At 42.4% G+C, this 19,794-nt stretch overlaps 1 protein-coding gene across 1 annotated transcript in view; it reads right to left on the reverse strand.

Moving 5' to 3' along the window:
* The window catches only part of dmd (dystrophin), a 168,120-nt gene that overhangs the window by 51,853 nt on the left and 96,473 nt on the right, over window positions 1-19,794 (reverse strand). Inside the window, exons 30-50 of the mRNA XM_029840434.1 lie at window positions 19,555-19,725; window positions 17,411-17,593; window positions 16,532-16,666; window positions 15,453-15,602; window positions 11,870-12,031; window positions 10,290-10,400; window positions 9,776-9,949; window positions 9,526-9,681; window positions 9,277-9,447; window positions 9,020-9,199; window positions 8,743-8,865; window positions 8,427-8,597; window positions 7,958-8,080; window positions 7,745-7,879; window positions 7,474-7,626; window positions 6,194-6,364; window positions 5,467-5,493; window positions 2,145-2,267; window positions 1,805-1,977; window positions 1,570-1,705; window positions 85-260 (exon numbers count right to left, since the gene is read on the reverse strand). Coding sequence (XP_029696294.1) covers window positions 85-260; window positions 1,570-1,705; window positions 1,805-1,977; window positions 2,145-2,267; window positions 5,467-5,493; window positions 6,194-6,364; window positions 7,474-7,626; window positions 7,745-7,879; window positions 7,958-8,080; window positions 8,427-8,597; window positions 8,743-8,865; window positions 9,020-9,199; window positions 9,277-9,447; window positions 9,526-9,681; window positions 9,776-9,949; window positions 10,290-10,400; window positions 11,870-12,031; window positions 15,453-15,602; window positions 16,532-16,666; window positions 17,411-17,593; window positions 19,555-19,725 — 3,104 coding nt within the window. The remainder of the gene's footprint in view (window positions 1-84; window positions 261-1,569; window positions 1,706-1,804; window positions 1,978-2,144; window positions 2,268-5,466; window positions 5,494-6,193; window positions 6,365-7,473; window positions 7,627-7,744; window positions 7,880-7,957; window positions 8,081-8,426; window positions 8,598-8,742; window positions 8,866-9,019; window positions 9,200-9,276; window positions 9,448-9,525; window positions 9,682-9,775; window positions 9,950-10,289; window positions 10,401-11,869; window positions 12,032-15,452; window positions 15,603-16,531; window positions 16,667-17,410; window positions 17,594-19,554; window positions 19,726-19,794) is intronic.

The raw sequence follows: 19,794 nt of genomic DNA on the forward strand, positions 1-19,794 counted from the left end.
AAAAACCAAAAACCAAAAACAGAAAAGACACTAGAAAACAGGAAACATGTGGCTTATTTGTGCCCTGCAGCCATTCACACGCACCTTCTCTTCCGCTCGTTGAGCTGCTGACAGACATTAGCCCAATGTGTGTTGAGGAATTTGAGCTGTGTTTGAAGCCGAGAGGCATCATCTGGCGTGCTCAACTTGCATATGTCCTCTCCAGTGGAGTTCACTCGGCACATCACCACCTCCTGGATGGGAATGGCTTCTGTCAGGTCCTAGACACACAGACAAACACGCTGACCCATGATGAGTGATGGCCCGGAAGAGCCAAAGACAGACAAAATAACTTACACATTTCAAAGAAACACAAACAGGCAACCTATTGCTACAGGTACTGCCCAGTGAAACGATGGTGTCCCCATAAATGCATAAATGTGAAGAGTTCAGGTGAGAGAGCTGAGGTAACAGACCCACACACACACACACACACACACACACACACACACACACACACACACACACACACACACACACACTATACAAGCTCTTCTGCACAAAAGTGTTTCAGACACATGGATGGTCAGAAAGTTGCTCAGAGTATTTCAGCTGAGGAAGAATCACACTTCATCTCCATTGTCCACTGATGCTGCTGAGGAGCCCTCGAGCAAGTCCGAGCTCTCTTTCTTGAGCTTTTTCCATCTTAATTTTTATTTATTTTCCTGCCAAAACTGAAGCTGCATTCCGCATGGAAGGGCAGATTCCATATCACAGCAATGAAATGTGACACGGCCAATCATGCTGACATGATCTGGTGCACATGCCATCAAACCGTGTCACCACGATTCACTTTGGCTCTATTTGATGGGAAACATCACACTGTAATTTGATAAATTAAGAGATGCCATCTTTGGGAAAATAGAGTTTAATGTGGCAAAATGCAGGATTTAAAAAAAATTATAATATAATAGCAGATATTTTAAGCTTTGACCAATTCACAGTGAGTCAGACAGCTTAAATTAGATATACTCCAGAGCACCAACAGAGAACGCTGAAGATGTGATATAACATGGCAACATTGAAATAAGAACCTCATAGACTCAGTAAACATTTGACCAGCCAGCTGTTTACACTGCATGCAACACTGTGTGATTTAAACATCCACCATTATAAACCATCAACACTTAAGTGTGCCATTAATATTCACTCAGACACAACAAACAATGAGATTGGAAAATGTGGAATCAGTGTCAATACAGACTCAACACTTTTTGTAATAGTATGTCATCAACTTTGACATTTCAGTGCTATATCAACCCCAAACAGTAAAAGCAGAGGATTATGAAAAAGGAACTGAATATTGTGTAGAAGGTTGGGTTTTTACATCACAGTAGATAAACACTGCATGACTGTATATGAATGCATGTCCCCATAAGTTGATCATTTGTTGCAGTTGGAGTGTGTGTGATTGTTAACGTTGGGCTGCTGTGATAAGCTTTTCAGAACCACATGCAGAGTCTAAAGTCAAGCACTCAAGTGTGTGTGTGTGTGTGTGTGTGTGCGCGCCCGCGCGCTAGCATGTTTTACCCTGAGGTGCTGTCTGTGTGCTGCTGGCTCACTCTCGCCCAGTTTCAAAGCGCTCTCCGCGCCAATCAGCCACTCCTCCATCACCTTCTGATCTGAAATAAACTTCTGCCACTTGCAGTTGCAGTCCTGCCAACGCCTTGTTGGATAAACACAGTGAATCAATGTTTTATGAAATCACAGTGCATATAAACAGTCAAAAGCCAGATCTGGAAGCCTCTCCCCTGCCTGTCCTTACTTGAATCGGTCTTGGTGGAGTTTGTTGAGTTTGTCCCAGTTGGTACTGAGGAGGGAGGTGGTGTCTTGGATCCTCTGGCCCTCCGTAGCTCGAGCCCCAGACAGCATTTGCTCTCTGCGTGCCAAAGCTTCCCCTACTGGACCTTTTAGGCCGTCAATGCTCTCCTTCACCTCCTGTTTAGCATAGCAAGAGGATAAATGGTGCAAATGGACACTGATGCATTAGCAAACTTCATTTTATTTGATTTCATTTCATTTTTGGCTCAGTTTCCCTCCTAACTGCTTGGGAGATTTAGAGCCGTGTTTCTGCGACAGGCAGGCAGGAGTAAAGCTGTGCTGACCTTCAGGCAGTGCTCTTGCTGAGGCAGGTTATAATACGCTGCAGGCCAGTATTCAGGAGAGTTCAGCTTGAAGTCCGTCTCTGACACCGACTGCAGCAACGCCTGCAGCTCTGTTAGGTATTCCTGCACACACACGCGTATGTACAGGGGAAATGCCAACACCAACACGTCCACAAACACACATCGGGAGAAAAACATCATGAATTTGTTCAAATCATCGACTCTAAAATAACATGTTTCAAAGTTTTTGAATAAAAAAGTTCAGCCACATTTTTTTTAAGTCAGCTTCAAAGCAAACTAGTGGTATAATGTTCTAGATCAAACACTAAAAAATATATTAAAAGAATCTAAATCTGAACAAGCAGCAAGATATGAAAGAGTGTGAACCGGCGCCCTTTGCATCCTTTCAAAAGCTCGAGCGCTTCGCATATCTCAGCTGAGATAGAAAAAAAATGATTTTGTTTCTTTTTAATGAATAGATTTGTCAGTTCTTCTGTGGCTTGTTCAGTTGTTTGCTGTGAAGCTGCAGAAATGCTTAACAGACAAAGAAACTCTGCCTGTCCTTTCTTCAAGATGAAGGTAAACAGAAGAAAAAATAAGACTGACTCTCCATATTTGTGTACTGATCCTTTACGGATGCAGCTCTTAAATAACTGATGTAAACACATTTTCCATGGAGCGGTTCATATTCAGATAATGCCCTCCTAATGTAGATAAATGAAGGCCCAGATTTTTCAAGGATTTTTCAGATAGCATGTGATCTCTTCAAAGACACCATTAATCTCTTGTGTATCAGGATCATCCTCAAGCTTCTGCCTTTGATTATGAGTCATCTCTTGAAACAGCAATTGGGATTAATTTTTCATTCCCACTCTGACCATGATACACAATCCTCCACTGCAGTGTGGCAGATGAAGCTGCCTGCTGCACTACTGAGCAGAGATCCTGGCATATTAACACTCACCTCAGGTCACCTCTTCTAATTGTTATGTTCCCATCACCTGGGCAAACGTTTCTCACATTAAGTGACACTTTAATTAACCAAAACCAGAAAAAAAAAGGTGCGTTATTATGAGCCGTGCGGAAAGTTAATGATTGCTGCTGGCCTTAAGTTTCCCTGCTGTGACAGTAATAAGGCCTTGAACATGAGTAGGATAGAATGCACAAGCTGATTCACTAAGCAGCTAATGGAGCGGCTACATTTGAGGGGATGAAACCGCTCAAGCTGGTGTATCTGCACTGTTTTGGCAGCAAAGATGCAGACACGTGCTAGTGCTGAATCATTAAAAAGGTGTTGTGGTGATTTCCATAGGGTTTAGAGGCTCATGCGAGACTAAACTTTTCCTGACATTCACTCTTTGTGTGTGTCACCCCCCTCAAAAATCCCATAATACATCCTCCTCCATCCTTGGTGAAGTTTGCCCTGCTGGCTGACACACGAAGGTGTTAAAATGTGAAAAGGGGGGCTGGGGATTTAAATATCCCAGTTTCTCTGCTCATTATCAGCGCTGTGCCAACTGCAGCCTGAGTTCTGTCACACTGGGCTCCCATGGGAGGAAAAAACATGGAGCTAGTTAGTTTAGCTTATCCAAACCTGGAAACGACATCTGTAGCTTTTTTCCCCCTCTTGAGTTGGATAAAAGTGATGCAGCAGTATTGAAATAGGTGTGTACACAGAGAGAGACAGTGCCAGATAAACTTTTTAAATATTGCACTGAATAGCAGTAAAGTTTCATTTCAATACCTCATCACAGTTACCCAGAGGCCAAGAAAATAACATATGACTTAATAATTACTTGTTCGCCAATACTGCAGCATATACAGCGTTATTGTTATACAGCACAAGCTGTACTCATTTCCCTTAAGCTGCTACAACATTAACCAAATCAATGATAATGATCTAGTAAATATAGATACACACTGTTTTTGCATAACCAATCTGCTGCACAATGATTCATTTCATCTTTACAAGGATTGTCTTTGTTATTTAGCATTTTCATTTTCTTCTTCTCATTTTACCATCTGAACCATTCAGCCAAATGTCACTATGGCATAAAGCTGGAATTTAGGAATAAAATTATCTAAATTTCAAATGTTATATATGAAGCCCCATTTAATTTTAAGAAAGTTAAAGGAACCTTATGGTCATGTCAAAATGAAGCCACATTGTGCTGTCGAATGCCTCAGTGTGACAGGCTCATATGTTACTAATCAACAGTTTTATTACAGTTACTACAGATTAATACCGACAATTTCATTTCTATCTAAGTATTCACTGGCATCATTTGTGCATATTTGCAATTGAATGTGTCCTACTGATTTATAAACCAGATCTGGATGCTGAGAGTGGAGACTGAAGTCACAATGACTTGTCTTTTACTAAATATCCTCAAAGTGAAACTCAAATCTAGATTGGAGTTCCAAAACTGACTCCGGGTTGATGTCATTTTTTTTAATAGCATGTTGTTTTCATTGACAACTGACGCTGATATTAAAGAAAAGAAACAACTTGTTTGGTCCACTCTCATCATCTAGACTGAACACACATCTGGACTGTTTTTCCCCAAACCACTGTAAAAAAAAAGATATGCAGCAGCATTCTGATACACTCTGAGAGCCGAAGCAGCGTACGCTGCAATGATTCACTGCTGCTCGCATGCTGAGAGGGGATGACAATGAGTAAGGGCTCTATTTTGGTTTTAGTGGACTACAATAGGTGTGATGAGGCAGCAGAGGGCCAATCTTTTTGGAATTGTTTGTTGTCGACAATATTTTGTCTCTCCTTGTGTATGTGATTGTTAGAGTCGCTGTAGCAACCAAACAGGTCAATTGTGAAATTGAATTGGGTAATATTCAAATCTGATATTGTTCTTTGAGCTTATAAAATTCATATTTGTGTTCCTCTACCTTTTCCTCTTCCTGAGAGTCTACAGATGCGCTAAAAAGAAGAAAAACACCCGAGTGCGGTGTCCCAGTCTCTGATCGACGTGCTGAGTGTCCACAGAGACGCTTGTTAACGGGTGCTCATCTGCATTGTGTGAGCGGAACCAACCTGTTATTACAGAGAAAACGCGGCAGGTTTGGGCTGCATGGGAGATGAAGTGCACCAATTACTGTTTAAGTGTTCTTGAGCAACGCACTCAAGAGCTCAAACAGCTTGAGGAGAGCAGCTTGGAGGCCTGAGAGCTGCCCTAGCGTGTTCAGTCAAAATTAAAACGATATTAAATCCAGTTCTTCCAGTTCCAGATGTGTATTCGGTGGATAACATGTGGTGTAAAATGGATGTTGACTGAGTCGTGTGACTGCTTGACAAGATACATACATCTTCAGTGCCTGGCAGATCGGAGAACTGCAAGGGTGCAATGTGATCGGTTGGCAAGGCGATGGGGCATGCAGTGACAGTCGGACAGAGGAGCAACCAGTGAGATTCAGACATGTGAGCACAGAATTCACATGTACACATAAGACCATGAAAATGAAGCAAATAAACACAAAAAAAGCAATTTGAATTTGAAGGCAACAGTCTCATTTTGCTTGAGTCAGCCGATGCTAAAATGGAACTTGCTAACTGAAAATGTTTCGGCTGATTGGACTACATTCCATCAGCCATACCTTAACAAAAGTGTTTTATTCCTTCAACCCGGAAGTAATTATGAAGAATATGTCTTGTGTGATTATCAATATTCAAAATTTGTCTTTCCTTCAAATGGTCTCCTGATGAGACCTCAGATGCAACACTTTTGTCTGTATGTTGACCATGGCTGACGCATGAGACCTCCTCAAACTGCTCGAACTTCAAACTCTGGTGGCTGTCTGCAGTATATATCAAGTATACTGCAATTATTGTAGTATTATATAGGTTAAACTCTCTTATCTGTTTTATCAAGCCTTGGGTAGCCTAGTCATATGAGTAGCTCATGCTAATAGTTGAAGTAATTTAAGAGACACCCTCTCTTAACTGTATGGAGCGCAGATAGCAGTCTTAGGTTAAAGAATTAGTTTTGTCTGTTAGTAAAGTAGATACAAAATTTGAGCCTACAAAAACTCACACTTTGTCTTTTGAAGGGTATGAACTTTCCCTCCACCTCAACCCAGCGCTTGTTGAGCTGGAGCTGGCGGGGCTCCACTAGATTGGCGGCTCCAGCCTGTGAGAGCTGACTGGCTAAGCCCTGCACCTCCTTAAGCTCCTCCTTCTTCGTGTCGAACTCTGAGCCAATTTCCTATTGGACGAAAACCAACCAAGAGGTCATTCGCTGTATGGACTCCAGCCCAGAAACATCGGGGGTAAGCACGGAGAGGCGTGTGGATGTACTTGAATAAAACAGATTCACACCCATTTTGACATTCAATTCATAAACAAACAATAAAACACACTGATTTACCCACGTGCACTCAAACAATGACACAACACACTAACAAAAGGGATAAAATATTGTGTTTCGCAGTGACACACACTGCGTGTTTCCATTTGATGACATATTAAAATGAAAAGTGCTGGCACACACTGCCTTGAGACTTTATTATTAGTACTGAAGGGGTACAGTTTCTGGCTTTTAAATGAAGTACAAAGGAGAAGGTGCCGAGCATGAGAAGAAGCAGAGACAGAAAGACAGACTGATGAGCAGACAGACAGACAGGCAGTGAGGAATCTCAGTTGCAGAAATGACGGGCGACTCTGAGGAGAGCGAGTCAGAGGTCCGCTTAGCGAAATGTCATAGTGATCATCTGTAAGTGAAAGACACACAGAGTCAGGGAGGGCGGTGAACTAAAAAGGAGCTCAGAGTCTGGGTTAGCGCCATCGTGGACCGCTGACAGCAGGATGTCAGTGATACCAGGAAAGATAAACACAACAATAAACGGTCCTTCCCATTCTGGAGCACTTAATCGTATCTCACCTACATTCAAATTAGATTCAGTTCATTTTTAACATTTTAATGTGTGGTAAAATCATATTATTATTATTTCGTATCATTTAAGAATTATCGTACGTTGACAAACAGATTGAAAATATCTGAGTTTGTTATTTGGTAAAAGTGAAGGTGCGACACGATGACATTTGGTGGTTTACACAGTAAATGTGGGAACGTCACTGGAGGAGGAAACGTCTGGCATCACCACAGAAATAAGAAACCTCCGTAACGTAAGTGGATCACAACCGAGAATGAGGACGAAGAATTCATTAACAGGTTTAATGGGTGCGAGAGGGAGAAAAAGATGGAAGAATTGCGCAGTGGAGAAAGACAAAGGAACAAACAGGTTGAAGCCTCGTGGTTATTTTAGGATGGCGTGATTAAAATACTGTGTTATTCCTGCCCATGCCTCTCGTTACCTTGACCCTCTCGCCTTCAGGTGGGTCGGGCAGTTGGTCCACGCTGCGCTGGATGTCATCCAACCAGGCCAGTAGGTCATGTGACTTCCTCCTGTACTGATACCACTGGGGAGCGATGGCCAAGGCCTTCCTGTTCCTCAGTGCACGCAGATCCTACACACACACATGTATATATATATATATATACACACAGAGAGAGAGAGGTTGCACAAAGACATTGTGGATTTGGGGCACATATGCAGTTGGGGGAGGGGAGGGGAGGGGACGTTACCTTCACAGTGTTGTACTTGCTATTGAGCTGGTTGTGTTTGAGTCTGAGCTGCTCTCTCTTGTCCTCATCTGGAACTCTCTTTTGTAGATTCTCGCCCTTCATCAGTAACTCCTTCACAGCACCTTCTTCACAGTCCTACACACATGCATCGTTCAGCTGTGGGCGGTCAACCGCAGCCATCATTACCTGTGGGTCAGTGTTTTTGTGGGCCACCTTGTTTTCCTGGAAGTCCTCCTCCTTTAGATTTTCCCCCTGTTTCACCTCCTCCTCCAGGAGATCCAGCCAGATCTGGGCTTCACTGTGGTATTGCTCCAGCTCCTTGGCTGAGGCTGCCGTCTGAAACGTACGCACATTGGCACCATGTTGATTGCAAAGATGCAAATTTTATCTGAGACGGGGAGGCGTGAAGTGTATTTATTAGGAGAGTTTGAAGTCTAAGTGGGGCATTAAAGTGCGTTTATCGAGGAAGTCTGAAGTGTTTTTAGCGAGACTTTGAAGTAAATTTAGCAGGAGTTTGGAGAAAATGAGGGACTGTCTGGAGGCAGTTTGAGGTAAATTTATGACCATAGCTTTTGTTTCATATGCTGCAAAAATGAGCCAAATATGGAGCGTCTAAATGTGAGATAAGAGCAACAGAATGTTTAATAATAGCACCCCATTGTATCACTAATGTCTTTCCTACCAGGCCACAGGTGATGCGTTGTGCGATGGTGTCATATCTCTGGTTGAGCTGCTCCACTCTCGGACGCACCTGCGCCTGGCAGTTCTCCCCCCTAGAGGACATGAGCTCCTGGGCCAGAGCTCCCACCTCCTCCATCTTACCTCTCGTCAGCTCCAGCTCAGCACGCAACACCTGCAGGATGCAACCACAAACACACACACACACACACTAGAAAATACGATCCTGGAAGCATTCCACTAAATAGTATGTACTAAAATGTAGTATGACAGAAACACGTCACACTGTACACGTTGTATATAAAGGTAAAGGTCAGAACCTTGAGCCCAGCATCGTTGGGTCCCTGACCGTCCATTTCATTCATCTTTTTCTCTGCTCCGTCGATCCACCCGTTCACTTCCGCAATCCCTCCATCCAACTTCTTCATCTGCCGCTGGTAGTCCTGACAAGCGAGGAGAGGGAGGAGAGATAGAGAAACCGCTGATCTCCCCATACAGCAGCACTCACGCCCATAATGAACCATTTTTAAGCGCTCTGGTATTTTTAGCTCTGAGAAGTCAAAATAGCATCAACGATTTTCTAATTCTGTGACCGACCAGCAGCAGGTTGAGCCACTCCTCCGCTCTGGATGTCACAGCAATCCAGTTACATCGCAGCAGGCTGACTTTGTCATCCACCAGACTCCCGTGACCGTGCAGCAAAGCCTTGAGGGCCTCCGCCAGGTCCACCACGGCCTGCAGCTGTGGCTGGCGCCTCTCCATCTCATCATGGACGGACTGATAGGAAGGAAAAAAAGAGTAAGGAAAAAACAAATGGCTAATTCCTAAGCGCTCTTTGGCGATATGTTTAATACCTGTGCCCATGATAACTCCGCATCGAGGTCGCTGGGCATGCCGTCCACGCTGGAGCGCTTGGTCAGCTCAGCATCAGTGGTGGCGAGCCACTCCGTCAGCCCGTTCAACTCCTTTCGCAACTTTCGGGACAACTTTAGAATTTTCTCCAGGGCCAGTTTACTCTCAGTTACCTGCACACAGTGGAAAAACATGCATGTTGAGACCTCACGTGTATAAATGTGTGTGTCGAACTGTTTGTGTGAGCCTACCTGTGAGCCCAGCTGATTGTAGAGCAGTTTAAGGGCGGTCACCCTGTCATCCAGCTCTTTGGGCTGCTCAGTCTGCTGCCTCTGGACGATCTGTCTGCCTGTTTTTATCACTGTCTCCACCTCCCCTTTCACTTCACTCAGCACCTTGTACAATTTCTGTTAGACGCCAAAGAAGCAGCAGGTGCTTAATGTGGAAACAGTCCATCCAATTACTCCCCAACCTGTCTGACACGGGGATCACATTACTCACCATGCACTGCTCCAGCTGCGACTGCACTACGTCGTGCTCCACACTACCGATTTCCAGCAACCCTGCCTGGCCCTTGACACCGTTCAGCGCCTGCTCGCACTCTGTCAGCCGAGCATCAAAGTTGGCTGGCTTCTGAAAGAGCCTGAACTTTGTCCACACGTCTGTCAGCATTTTCTAAAAAACATTAATTATGGATTTAATGTTGATGGGTCAACTAAGCATTTTTGGAGGGAAGAAATAGACTTATTCATATACATTCTTATTTTACTCATTAAAATGAACGTATAAGTGTAAAAGTACTAATTAACCTAATTAAAATACTCAATTGCACTTTAGCTCAATTGCACTTTAGCTCTTGACATTAATATAGGAGGCAATATAATGAGCCTAACTAGCTGCCATTTTACAATTAAAGCTTAACAAAATGTTTTAATGACTAATTTGCATGACATTCACCTAAGATGTTCATATTATATATTTGTATGCTGGAATAAGCGCAGATGAGTGTGCACACCTGGGTTAGATCTATCTGTCCCATGGTTCTCTGGGAAGGCTCTTTGTCCTGCCTCTTCTTCCTCATTTCCTCCAGAGTCGCATCATGACTGCTTAGCTCTGAATGGATTTTCTGTTACACACACACACACACACACACACACACACACACACACACACACACACACACACAATAACGCGCAATAAAAATGAACAAAATTAGAAATATTATCTTTGTGTGTGAAAAACAAAACAATGTACCGGCTCCAGCAAACCACAAGGGGGCAGAATGAATCAGTGATGGAGGACAGGGTGGGGCGCAGCCTTTGACAACATGCAACCCTTTGAAAAGACACACACACACACACACACACACACACACACACACACACACACACACACACACACTGGGGCTGCTTGATTGTGGCAAAAATCACAATTATTTTACGGATTCATGTTAAGAAATTATTTAAGAATTTACTTTTACTGAACTTAAATTAGGATTTTCTTTTTGTCCACAATTGTACTCGAAACTTTAACTTTCTGTGGCTTTTTCTGCTCCTTTATTGCTTGGTCATAAACCATTTGGTATTTGGCCTTCAAAGGACTAAAATTGGTTGCGTTGCCTCGAGATGAAGCAACAACCTTGTAACAAACCTCACAACAAATTTTAGTTTGTTCCACATCTGAATGACAGGAACATGCGAGCAAGGCCAAATGATCGTTTTACGCTGATTATCTTATTTTCATAACTGCGGGAACTCAAAATTGAAATAAAATTTCAATGAATCAAGTAAGACATGTACGCATGCGCGCAGTCACCCCTCTCTCTATTTCAATACCAAGTGCTCTGTAATCACATCTCCTTATCCACCCCACTCTAATGCAATCATGGTTTCATCCTCCAGTATGAATGTGTGAGAGGAGAATATCAGTGTTGCAGTGGTGGTGTGTATTGCACCAGTTTTTAATTGAGTGCCATTATTTCTTGATTGGCAGAATTGTATGAACATTATGTTGAAAAGAATAAGAAACCGTGAGGCAGGTGTTTCCAGCAATGCCAGCTATGCTAGCGTTATCAAACGAAGGTACTTGTTCCGACAAAGGTTGAAAAAAAATACTTTTCTTCAGCGTGTACGGATCCGATATGTGTTACTAGTTTTAGCTAATCTCACTATGTGCAGGCTCACTCAACACTTTTGACTACTTGCTTTTCATCATTTCCAATTACTGTTCCCTAATTCCTGCCCCCATCTGAATTTCACGTCATTGGAATCAAAAGACTGCAAACCACCTCGTTGGAGTGTTGTGTGGAGTGTTGTGTGCACGTGTGTGTGCATGCCTGTGTGTGTGTGTGTCTGTTCATGTGCCACATGTCTGCCAAGTTCAATTAGCACCAAAGAGGAAACATGAACATTTCATATTTCTGTAAATAAAATTTGAACTAACCAGTGACCGACATATGCTCGCTTCTTACAAAGAAATGGTTGTTTTAATATGAACATTAAGTCTGATACTTTATTACTGGTTTGAGATTAAATATATAAGTCTGAATATTATTAAATAGGCGGAAACGCCATTACATGGCACACTGATGGATACCTGAGCTTCCTGGGGTATCTGTTGGGCATCGATATGGTCGGCCAGGTAAGCACTGAGATGACGGTCAGTGTTGGCCAGCGATTCTTGAATCTGCCGTAGAGTTTTGTCATTCTCTTGGGCCCACTGAACACTCTTCTCCAGTTCTTTCTGCTTCAGTGCTGCCTGTAGAAACAAGGAAGCACATTTGTATATCAAAATATGAATTATTTGTGATAAAGTACACAAATTATACATAAATAAATTAAATGTCTGCTCACAAAATCTGAATGAAGTGGCCGTGACATTTATTCCTTATTGTTATTTCTGGTATATTTCTCATGAAAGCCACTTTATCTTGGGTACATTTCCCAGTTAATGCAATAAGGTCCAAAACTGTAAATTAGGCCATTAAACCTCATCTAAATCCAAATGAGTTTAGGAGTTCTGTGTCAGACCATAAATGTTATACGTGACCTAGCAGCAAACTGCCATCGTGCTGCTTTGTGGAGTTGAGCTGGAGCGCCCCCTGATGTTCACAATGTGCCACTGTAAATCACAGACTGACGTCCTTTCAATAACAATAATCACACTAATACAATTCTTTGAACACTCAGTCAGCAAATTTCTGCCTCTGGTAAAAACTGTGACATGAAACCACCTTTAATTCTTTGGAATCTTGGCTAAAACAGATCACAGAACACAACCACTGTGATGCAGAGAGGCAGCTAAATTGCACATGCTAACACAAAGTTATCGTGTGCATTCACAAGGTTGACAAACACATCACAAAGTGATTCACAAAGTTTGTCATCTAGATTGAATACATTGTCTTTACTGCACAACAACATAGCACAGAACTTGACATGCCTTTGTCTCACCTATTGCTCACTCTCACTCTCTCTCTTTCACACACACATACGCACAAATGCTCACAGACAGGCGCACTTCCCCTACTTGTACCCTCTTGAACGATGGACGCCGCGGTCTCTCTCTCTCTAGCTGGCACTGTCTGTTGGACCACATGGAGGCAGTTGCTGGACATCATCAACCAGTTGTATGTGCAACTTCACCTTGTGCTTAAGCGCTTGGTGCCTCAGTGTTCCTTGGTTAATGATTATGGGACTAACTAATGCACAGAACCATTACATCACAAACTGGTGAGTGTAGATGTGGTTACAGGTGAAAGGGCTAATCCTTCACAGTAGGATCACCACTAAGTATAGCTCAAGTTTAGCTCACCCCTGTGCGCACTGACAGCCCCCACTAATGCCACCAGTGGATGGATTGTCTTTTCTTTTCTTTTTTTTTTTGCATTTTGGCGTTTTAGTCAAACATTGACAATAACCTTCCCTCTGGCCATGTATTCTATTTGCTTTGCAACTGTCAAGTCATGGAAATATGTTCTCAGTAAACACCCATTATTCTCTTTACTGTATTCCTTACACAGATTGAGCAGTCGCCAAGATTGTGAACATGGGAGATGGAAAAATCACTGTTTACTCAACAGTCTTGCGTTGGAAAAGCCTCTGGCAAAGTGCGAGTGGCATCTTCAGCGCTTCTGCTTATTGCTTTTTAGCTGTTACAAAGGCAAAATTAAACCAGCGACCATGTTTTTTTGATCTGGAAGGGAAGTGGAAAGATTTAGAACATTTAAAAAAAAAAAAATCTTGTCAGCACAGGCTGTCGTTATCTCCATAGGTTTTTAAAGTGGGACATTGATTTAATGAGATTAGAGGCTTATTCCACTGCAGCCGCATTCACTGAGAACTCTGCAGTCTTTCCTGGCTCCGTCTGATTTTAGAAAAGTTTAAAGTTCACTGGGATTCTTACTTCAAGGGGCAAAAAGCTACTTTAAAAGATAAAAAAAACTTATTACATCTAGAGTGTCTGATTTGAAGGACCACGTTTCACATTTTTAAAATATGCTCAACAATATATTAACTATGGAATAGCATCATTTTTGATGGTTAAGTAAAAAGTTGAATAAACAACAGTAAACAAGCTCTGGAAACACCGTCTGTAAATGTACGACAAAGAGTGTTGAAAACTGTCCAATGGGTGACAAAGTTAGTAACATTTAACTATGAAAGACATTTGAACTCAGAACAAAGTAAAAGAAAAGGCATTTGTTTCTATAAACCAAGCTTTTCACTAACTGCTGCTACTTTAGGGCTCTGCAGAAATGCACCCTTCAAATTTGTACAGCCTGGAATGTCAATTCAGCGGAATTCTCTGCAAGGCAGAAAAACAGTCATGGTGAAAATGTGAGAGATTCTGACAGTGTGCTGTTTAAACAGCACCGAACAGAGAAGCTTCTCTCTACACTCCCTCAGGTCAAAACCAGAAAAACAGCGAGGCGATATTCGAGGTCTTCTCCATCTGTCTTTCCAGAGATACTCACAAACGCCCACATGCCTTGTCCAAGCTCCTCGTCCCCTTTACTCCTGACAAATAAACAGGAGTCAGGACCGCCTGGTCTCACCTTGCTTTTGGACATACTCACACACACACGCAACACTTTTAAACAAACACAAAGACACTTCCTCCCCGAAAACTCAAAGTCTGAAATTAAATACTCTCTCCCCGACACACACACACACACACGCACGCACACCGTCTCTGATGACAAACAAAGGGAGGCTTATCAGCAAGGAGAACAATAATCTGGTTCCATTGTGAGGGAGGATCAACCCAGCAAGCAATGAGCATGGCTGTGCGTTTGTGCACGCGTTAGCGTGTGCATGTGCATGTGTGCGTGCGTACATGTGTTTGCATGTGTGAGTCTGCTGTAATCTGTCATTTAGGATCACCACAAGAGGGTGAGAATATATTGCTACCATTGATGACTGCTGACAGTTGCCAGAGGGAAGAGAGGGAAGATAGCAGAAGAAAAAAGAAGGGGGGAGGAGAATCACAAAGGGGGAGACAGCAGCAGAGAGAAAAGGGGAGGAAAAGGCAGAGGAGGGAGGAAATGAGGGTAGAAAAGTGAGCAATGCGGAAGGTGATATATGAGGTCTAAAGATACGCTGAGCCAGGTGCAGACAGGTGTCGTCTCCAGGTGTTGCAGCAGAAGACTGACGCTAATGTTAATGCAGATGAAGAGCGCAACGTTTTGATTCAATAACGAAAGCACACGCGTCCCTCGCCTCAGTCGGAAAGGTGTCGCCTGCATGGCCGCATGTGCCCGCATGCAACACGAGTCGCACCAGTGGCGAGTCGCGGCCCAGAGACCCGCAGGTCGCCTCGTGAACCTGTAACCAATGGTGCTTATTAACAGGAGCGACACGCGTGAGTCTGGTATGTGTCTTAGAGGCCTCGGTGGACCTCTGGACAGGGAAATCAAAAGATCCGACGGTTTTCTCTCAGTCTTTCCGTGATATTATGGGTTGCTGGTTCGAATCACTGCAGCTACTCTTTCCTCAGCTTTGCTTGTGGACTTTGTGAGGACGCCATTTTTTTTGTTGGTCTAATTCCAGCTTGTGCCATACCCGGCATGAAATTAAGCATATTTTTGTATTTATTGATGGGGGGGGGGGGTTGACACAGTGCATGGTGAAAAAAATTCTGTTTGCATTTCAACTTAAACTGGAAAACTCCTTCCTACCCTCGCCATCAGCTCGTCCCATCGCGTGTTGAAGGCTTCCAGTTTTTGTTGTATCAGTTCATCCAACACGCCTCCGTCCATCAGCGTCTGCGCCAACTCCCGAATCTGGTTCCTGTTGTCCTCTGGGTGCTGCAACAGAGACTCTAGACTCTGTGGATACACACATTAATATGAAGGCAACTGAAAAAAGTAGCGACAAGCATTGAAAGGTATGCAAGCAAGAGTAAAAAGTGATGACAGGAAGCTGCTAAAGGAGGTTAACAAGCTGTCTTTTAGCCAACGTAGACATTAAATGGCTTCAACGAATTCTTTGGATGATCAGTCAGGCTTTGAGCAGAGGAGAAAAAAGCAGCTGAGTGTGCAGATATTTACATTTCTTAGGTTCTGTGCTACTTAAAATAAAATACAGCATCTAGATCCAGAGGCTTTCTTGCATTGTTTAATCTCGAAAAAGGACTGTTTAAGCAAATTAACAAGAGGTGAAACCTTTCACTTCATTTCCTGTGAGGTTTAAACCTGTGAGGTTTAATAGGTTTAATAATGGCGAGATTCAGCAGAAATTCCAGTGGATTAACTTAATTTTGCTCAGTGTTTGAGGGCTGCGTTCTATATCAGAAGTAGACACACTTAATCTGCCTTTATTTCCTGCAAATGGCTGCCAGCTCTTAAGGATATTCCATCAGAACAGAAGAAATAAATCACATTAGCACACTCCCAGCAGCCCCAATTAAAAATAATAACATTCTTTTGGCAATAATTTCCCTTTTCAAATTAATTTTGAGAATCAGAAAGTTGATTATTCACAGTTTTCCCGATTTTGGTTTATCTTGTTTATGTTTCTTTAATTCTCTGTTTCAGGTTTTCATATCCTGAAATTTCCTTCGTAACAAGAGGAAATATTTTCCTGTTGAGACGTTTCGTAACCTGAAAATTTCGCATGTAGAGACGTTCGTAAGTAGAGGTCCCACTGTATTTCCTATTGCTGATATCGCAGCAGAGCAGCACCGACTGCTGAGTGTGTTGTCTTGGTGAGGCGTGTTAATGCTCGGTGAGGTGAAGAAGGCTGAATATATACTCACATCCAGTGCCTCCTGGAGTTCCTCTGCACCACCCTGGAGGTTCTCTATCTCATCCAGCTTCTGCTCCAGCTGGTCCAAGAACTTGCTCTCCTGCTCCAGGTATGAGAGCAGCTCACACCAGCATGCCCACACCTCCTGCAGATGCAGAGCAAAAGGCACAGGAAGTGTAGCAGCAAGGCGTTTAATTTTATCGCAACTTTCTTGTCTTATCTGCAAGCGTTCAGCCTGAGTGCATGCTCGCTTATCCTTTGATTGACTATCATTTCCTGTCTGCGAATTAGCTTTAGAAGTGAATTTGACCAAAAATGTTTACATTTTTGTAACCTCACATTTAAAATCTGATTGCATTCTCGAAAACAGTAGCTTTATACATTTCTCTACGCATTTATTCAAAAAGCATTTTTCTATTTTTGTTTTATATTTTATCACAGACATTAACATATTTTCAAACCACCACCTTGCAGCCCTTTTTAGGGTTTATCTCATCCCCTGTATCTTTATATCTATATCTTTATATAATAAAATGTAAAACAAGTTTGGGCAATGAAGGCTTCTGAAAATGAGCATAGGTCAATTTTAACCATGGATGCAACTAAAAATAATGGCTGTAGTTTTACAGGAGGCATGCACTAATGTGACAGATGTCCAATTTGTCACTTGTTATTTAGAGTTTTTCCAAATGTGACAGCTTGTGATGCCTATAATTGAGATAATTTCGGATTGACAAGCATCTTATCAGTGTTGACAGCATTGTGGTTGCCATCAATCAACAAGAATTCTGTCTATAATATCCTTCCCATATCTTCAATATCATGTTTATCTCTGGAAATTACTTGTAGACAACATGCTGAAGTACTCTGAAGAAATATTAATGCGCACCTCCAAGGTTTTACATTTCCCGTCCAGCCGGCTACAGAGGCGCTGGTAGTTGGAGGTCAGCATGTCTAGTTCAGACCGTAGGGCATCATGGGCTGTGGGCGGAGCTTTGGAGATGAAACTATTCACACTGTCGGTAAGTAGTTTGACCTTCTGCTCCTTGGAGTGCACTTCTTCCTGGGCCGTCTGATAAAGAGGCAGAACCACATAAAGGCAACAGAAGAGAAAACACATTATTTTTCCTTGGTGAAAAGATTAAAATGGTGCACCCAAGCAAGCACACCTTTTATATTTCTAAATGGTATGTTTTTGTGGCCTGAGGTTGCTTAAGTCTTCTTTAAAAACTGAGTAACAACTGAAAGGTCAGGAAGAAATAAAGAATGAATGAATGAATGAAGAATTCAAAAATAATATTTCAACGGTATTCTCCGACAGGAAGCATGCAAACAGCAGATAACAGAATAGAGAGGCCTTGGTGGTCATGGTAAAAACCAAAACACAAGAGTCAGCAGCACATGTCTTCTTTCATAGTCTTCTTTCTTTCTTCTCATTAATAATGTCACATTGAGGAAATAGGCTAGGACTTTGCATGAAAAGAGATCAGACCGGGAGCCCATCTCGTCTTTACACACTTAACTGAGTGGAAAATGTCTGCAAATGAAAATCACTTTTTGCGATTTCCTTTTGCTTCCTGTAATGTGCAAATGTGACACCAAGGTGTTTGTTCTGAGAGGAAATAACAAAACCTGGCAATGAATGGAATGAATATCATACATAATATCTAACATATGCACATTCATATGCTCTGTTTATAGCAAATATTAAATCAAACAGAACACTCAGTCTGAAAGCAGCCACTTTATTAACAATTATGGGAAACACAGCAGGTTCAAAAATTTCACGATTGGGATTTCTGCTTTACAAAACTATCGCAAAAGCCAGTATGTGAAATCCTGCATGTCATTTTTGTTGATTTGAAGTTCAAATTTCATTGTTCTTCTACATCCGGTGTTAATGCGGTGCAGACGTGGAGGGAAAATAATGAACAATCTACTACGTGATTACAACCACGCAGACAGAAGGACACACGTCTGGATGGGTGCTCGGACAAATAAATGAATGAATTTTGTGTTGACAGTCACTGAGGTATGAGCCAAGAAATCAATGAATGGGGGATTGCAGCTTAATGTGTTCCCAACGGGAGAGGGAGAGAAGGGATTAGAAGAAAAAACAGTGATGAGATTGGAGAATGGCGTCTCCTTTAAGCTTGGACAAGAAAGAGGGAGGAGTAGAGGAGGAAGTGGAAAAGGAGGAGAACAGAAGGATTTGCAGGACCAAGCATGGTGGAATCAATTTGTATTTTGGACTCAAGTAAACTTTTACAGAGCAGAGGAGGCAAAAGAGTGCAAGTAAATCGCAAAGTCAATAATGCAATAATTTACAGGACAAATAGATCAGAGCAATGTTTGAGCTGAAAGAGTACATGAAAGAGTCCTAAAAGAGGAGAATCAATCCACAGAAAGAAAGAAAGAAAGAAAGAAAGAAAGAAAGAAAGAAAGAAAGAAAGAAAGAAAGAAAGAAAGAAAGAAAGAAAGAAAGAAAGAAAGACTTATTTTAATTCAACAGCAGGAGGAAAGATGGGCTGATGACAAGAAGCAAGAAGAAAGGAGAGAAGAGCTGCAGCAGCAGCCCGGTGTGGGTCAGAACCAGATCATGATGATCCTGAAAAAGGCCCAATGTCACAGAGATCCAAACACAGACCGAGGGGATGCACCGTTCCACATGAAGGTCACTTCATATTGTGTGTGTGTGTGTGTGTTGGTGTGTTGGTGTAGCAAAGGCTTCATGTTTCACTGTTTCACTGTTTTCACTGGTGAATCCACACAATATCCCAAACAAATTAAACCACGGAATAAACAGCCCCATTTACAATTAGATCTTGTATGTATCTGTTCCCAGTTTGTTTTAGACTGAATTATTTCTAAGCAAAAACGTGAGAGCTTTTCTCCTATTTAAATGTAAAATGTTACTATTCAACAGTTCGGTATTGAGACAAATACATATCTAGATGACTAAATAATAAATAAATTCCATTAACGTTGGAACATAAAATCTTTTGAAAGCTTCTATATCTGTTCCACACCCACCTTGAGCTCCTCAACAGCCTTGCGCAGCTCTTCAGGGGTTTTGTATGTGAAGTCTCTCTCCAGATAGTCTTCCTCAGCCTGGTTGATCCACTCCTGCATCTCCTGCATCTCTTTCCTGAGAGCCATGGTCTTATCCAGGCCACCTTTCAAGGCAGACTTCTTGGCATAGGCCTGTAGGAAACCACAAAGTGTGAGAGAAAAGCATGCACGCACATTCACACAGGCACACAGAGGAGCTGG

Source organism: Takifugu rubripes, chromosome 8 (assembly GCF_901000725.2).
Source record: "Takifugu rubripes chromosome 8, fTakRub1.2, whole genome shotgun sequence".
Classification (NCBI taxonomy): domain Eukaryota; kingdom Metazoa; phylum Chordata; class Actinopteri; order Tetraodontiformes; family Tetraodontidae; genus Takifugu; species Takifugu rubripes.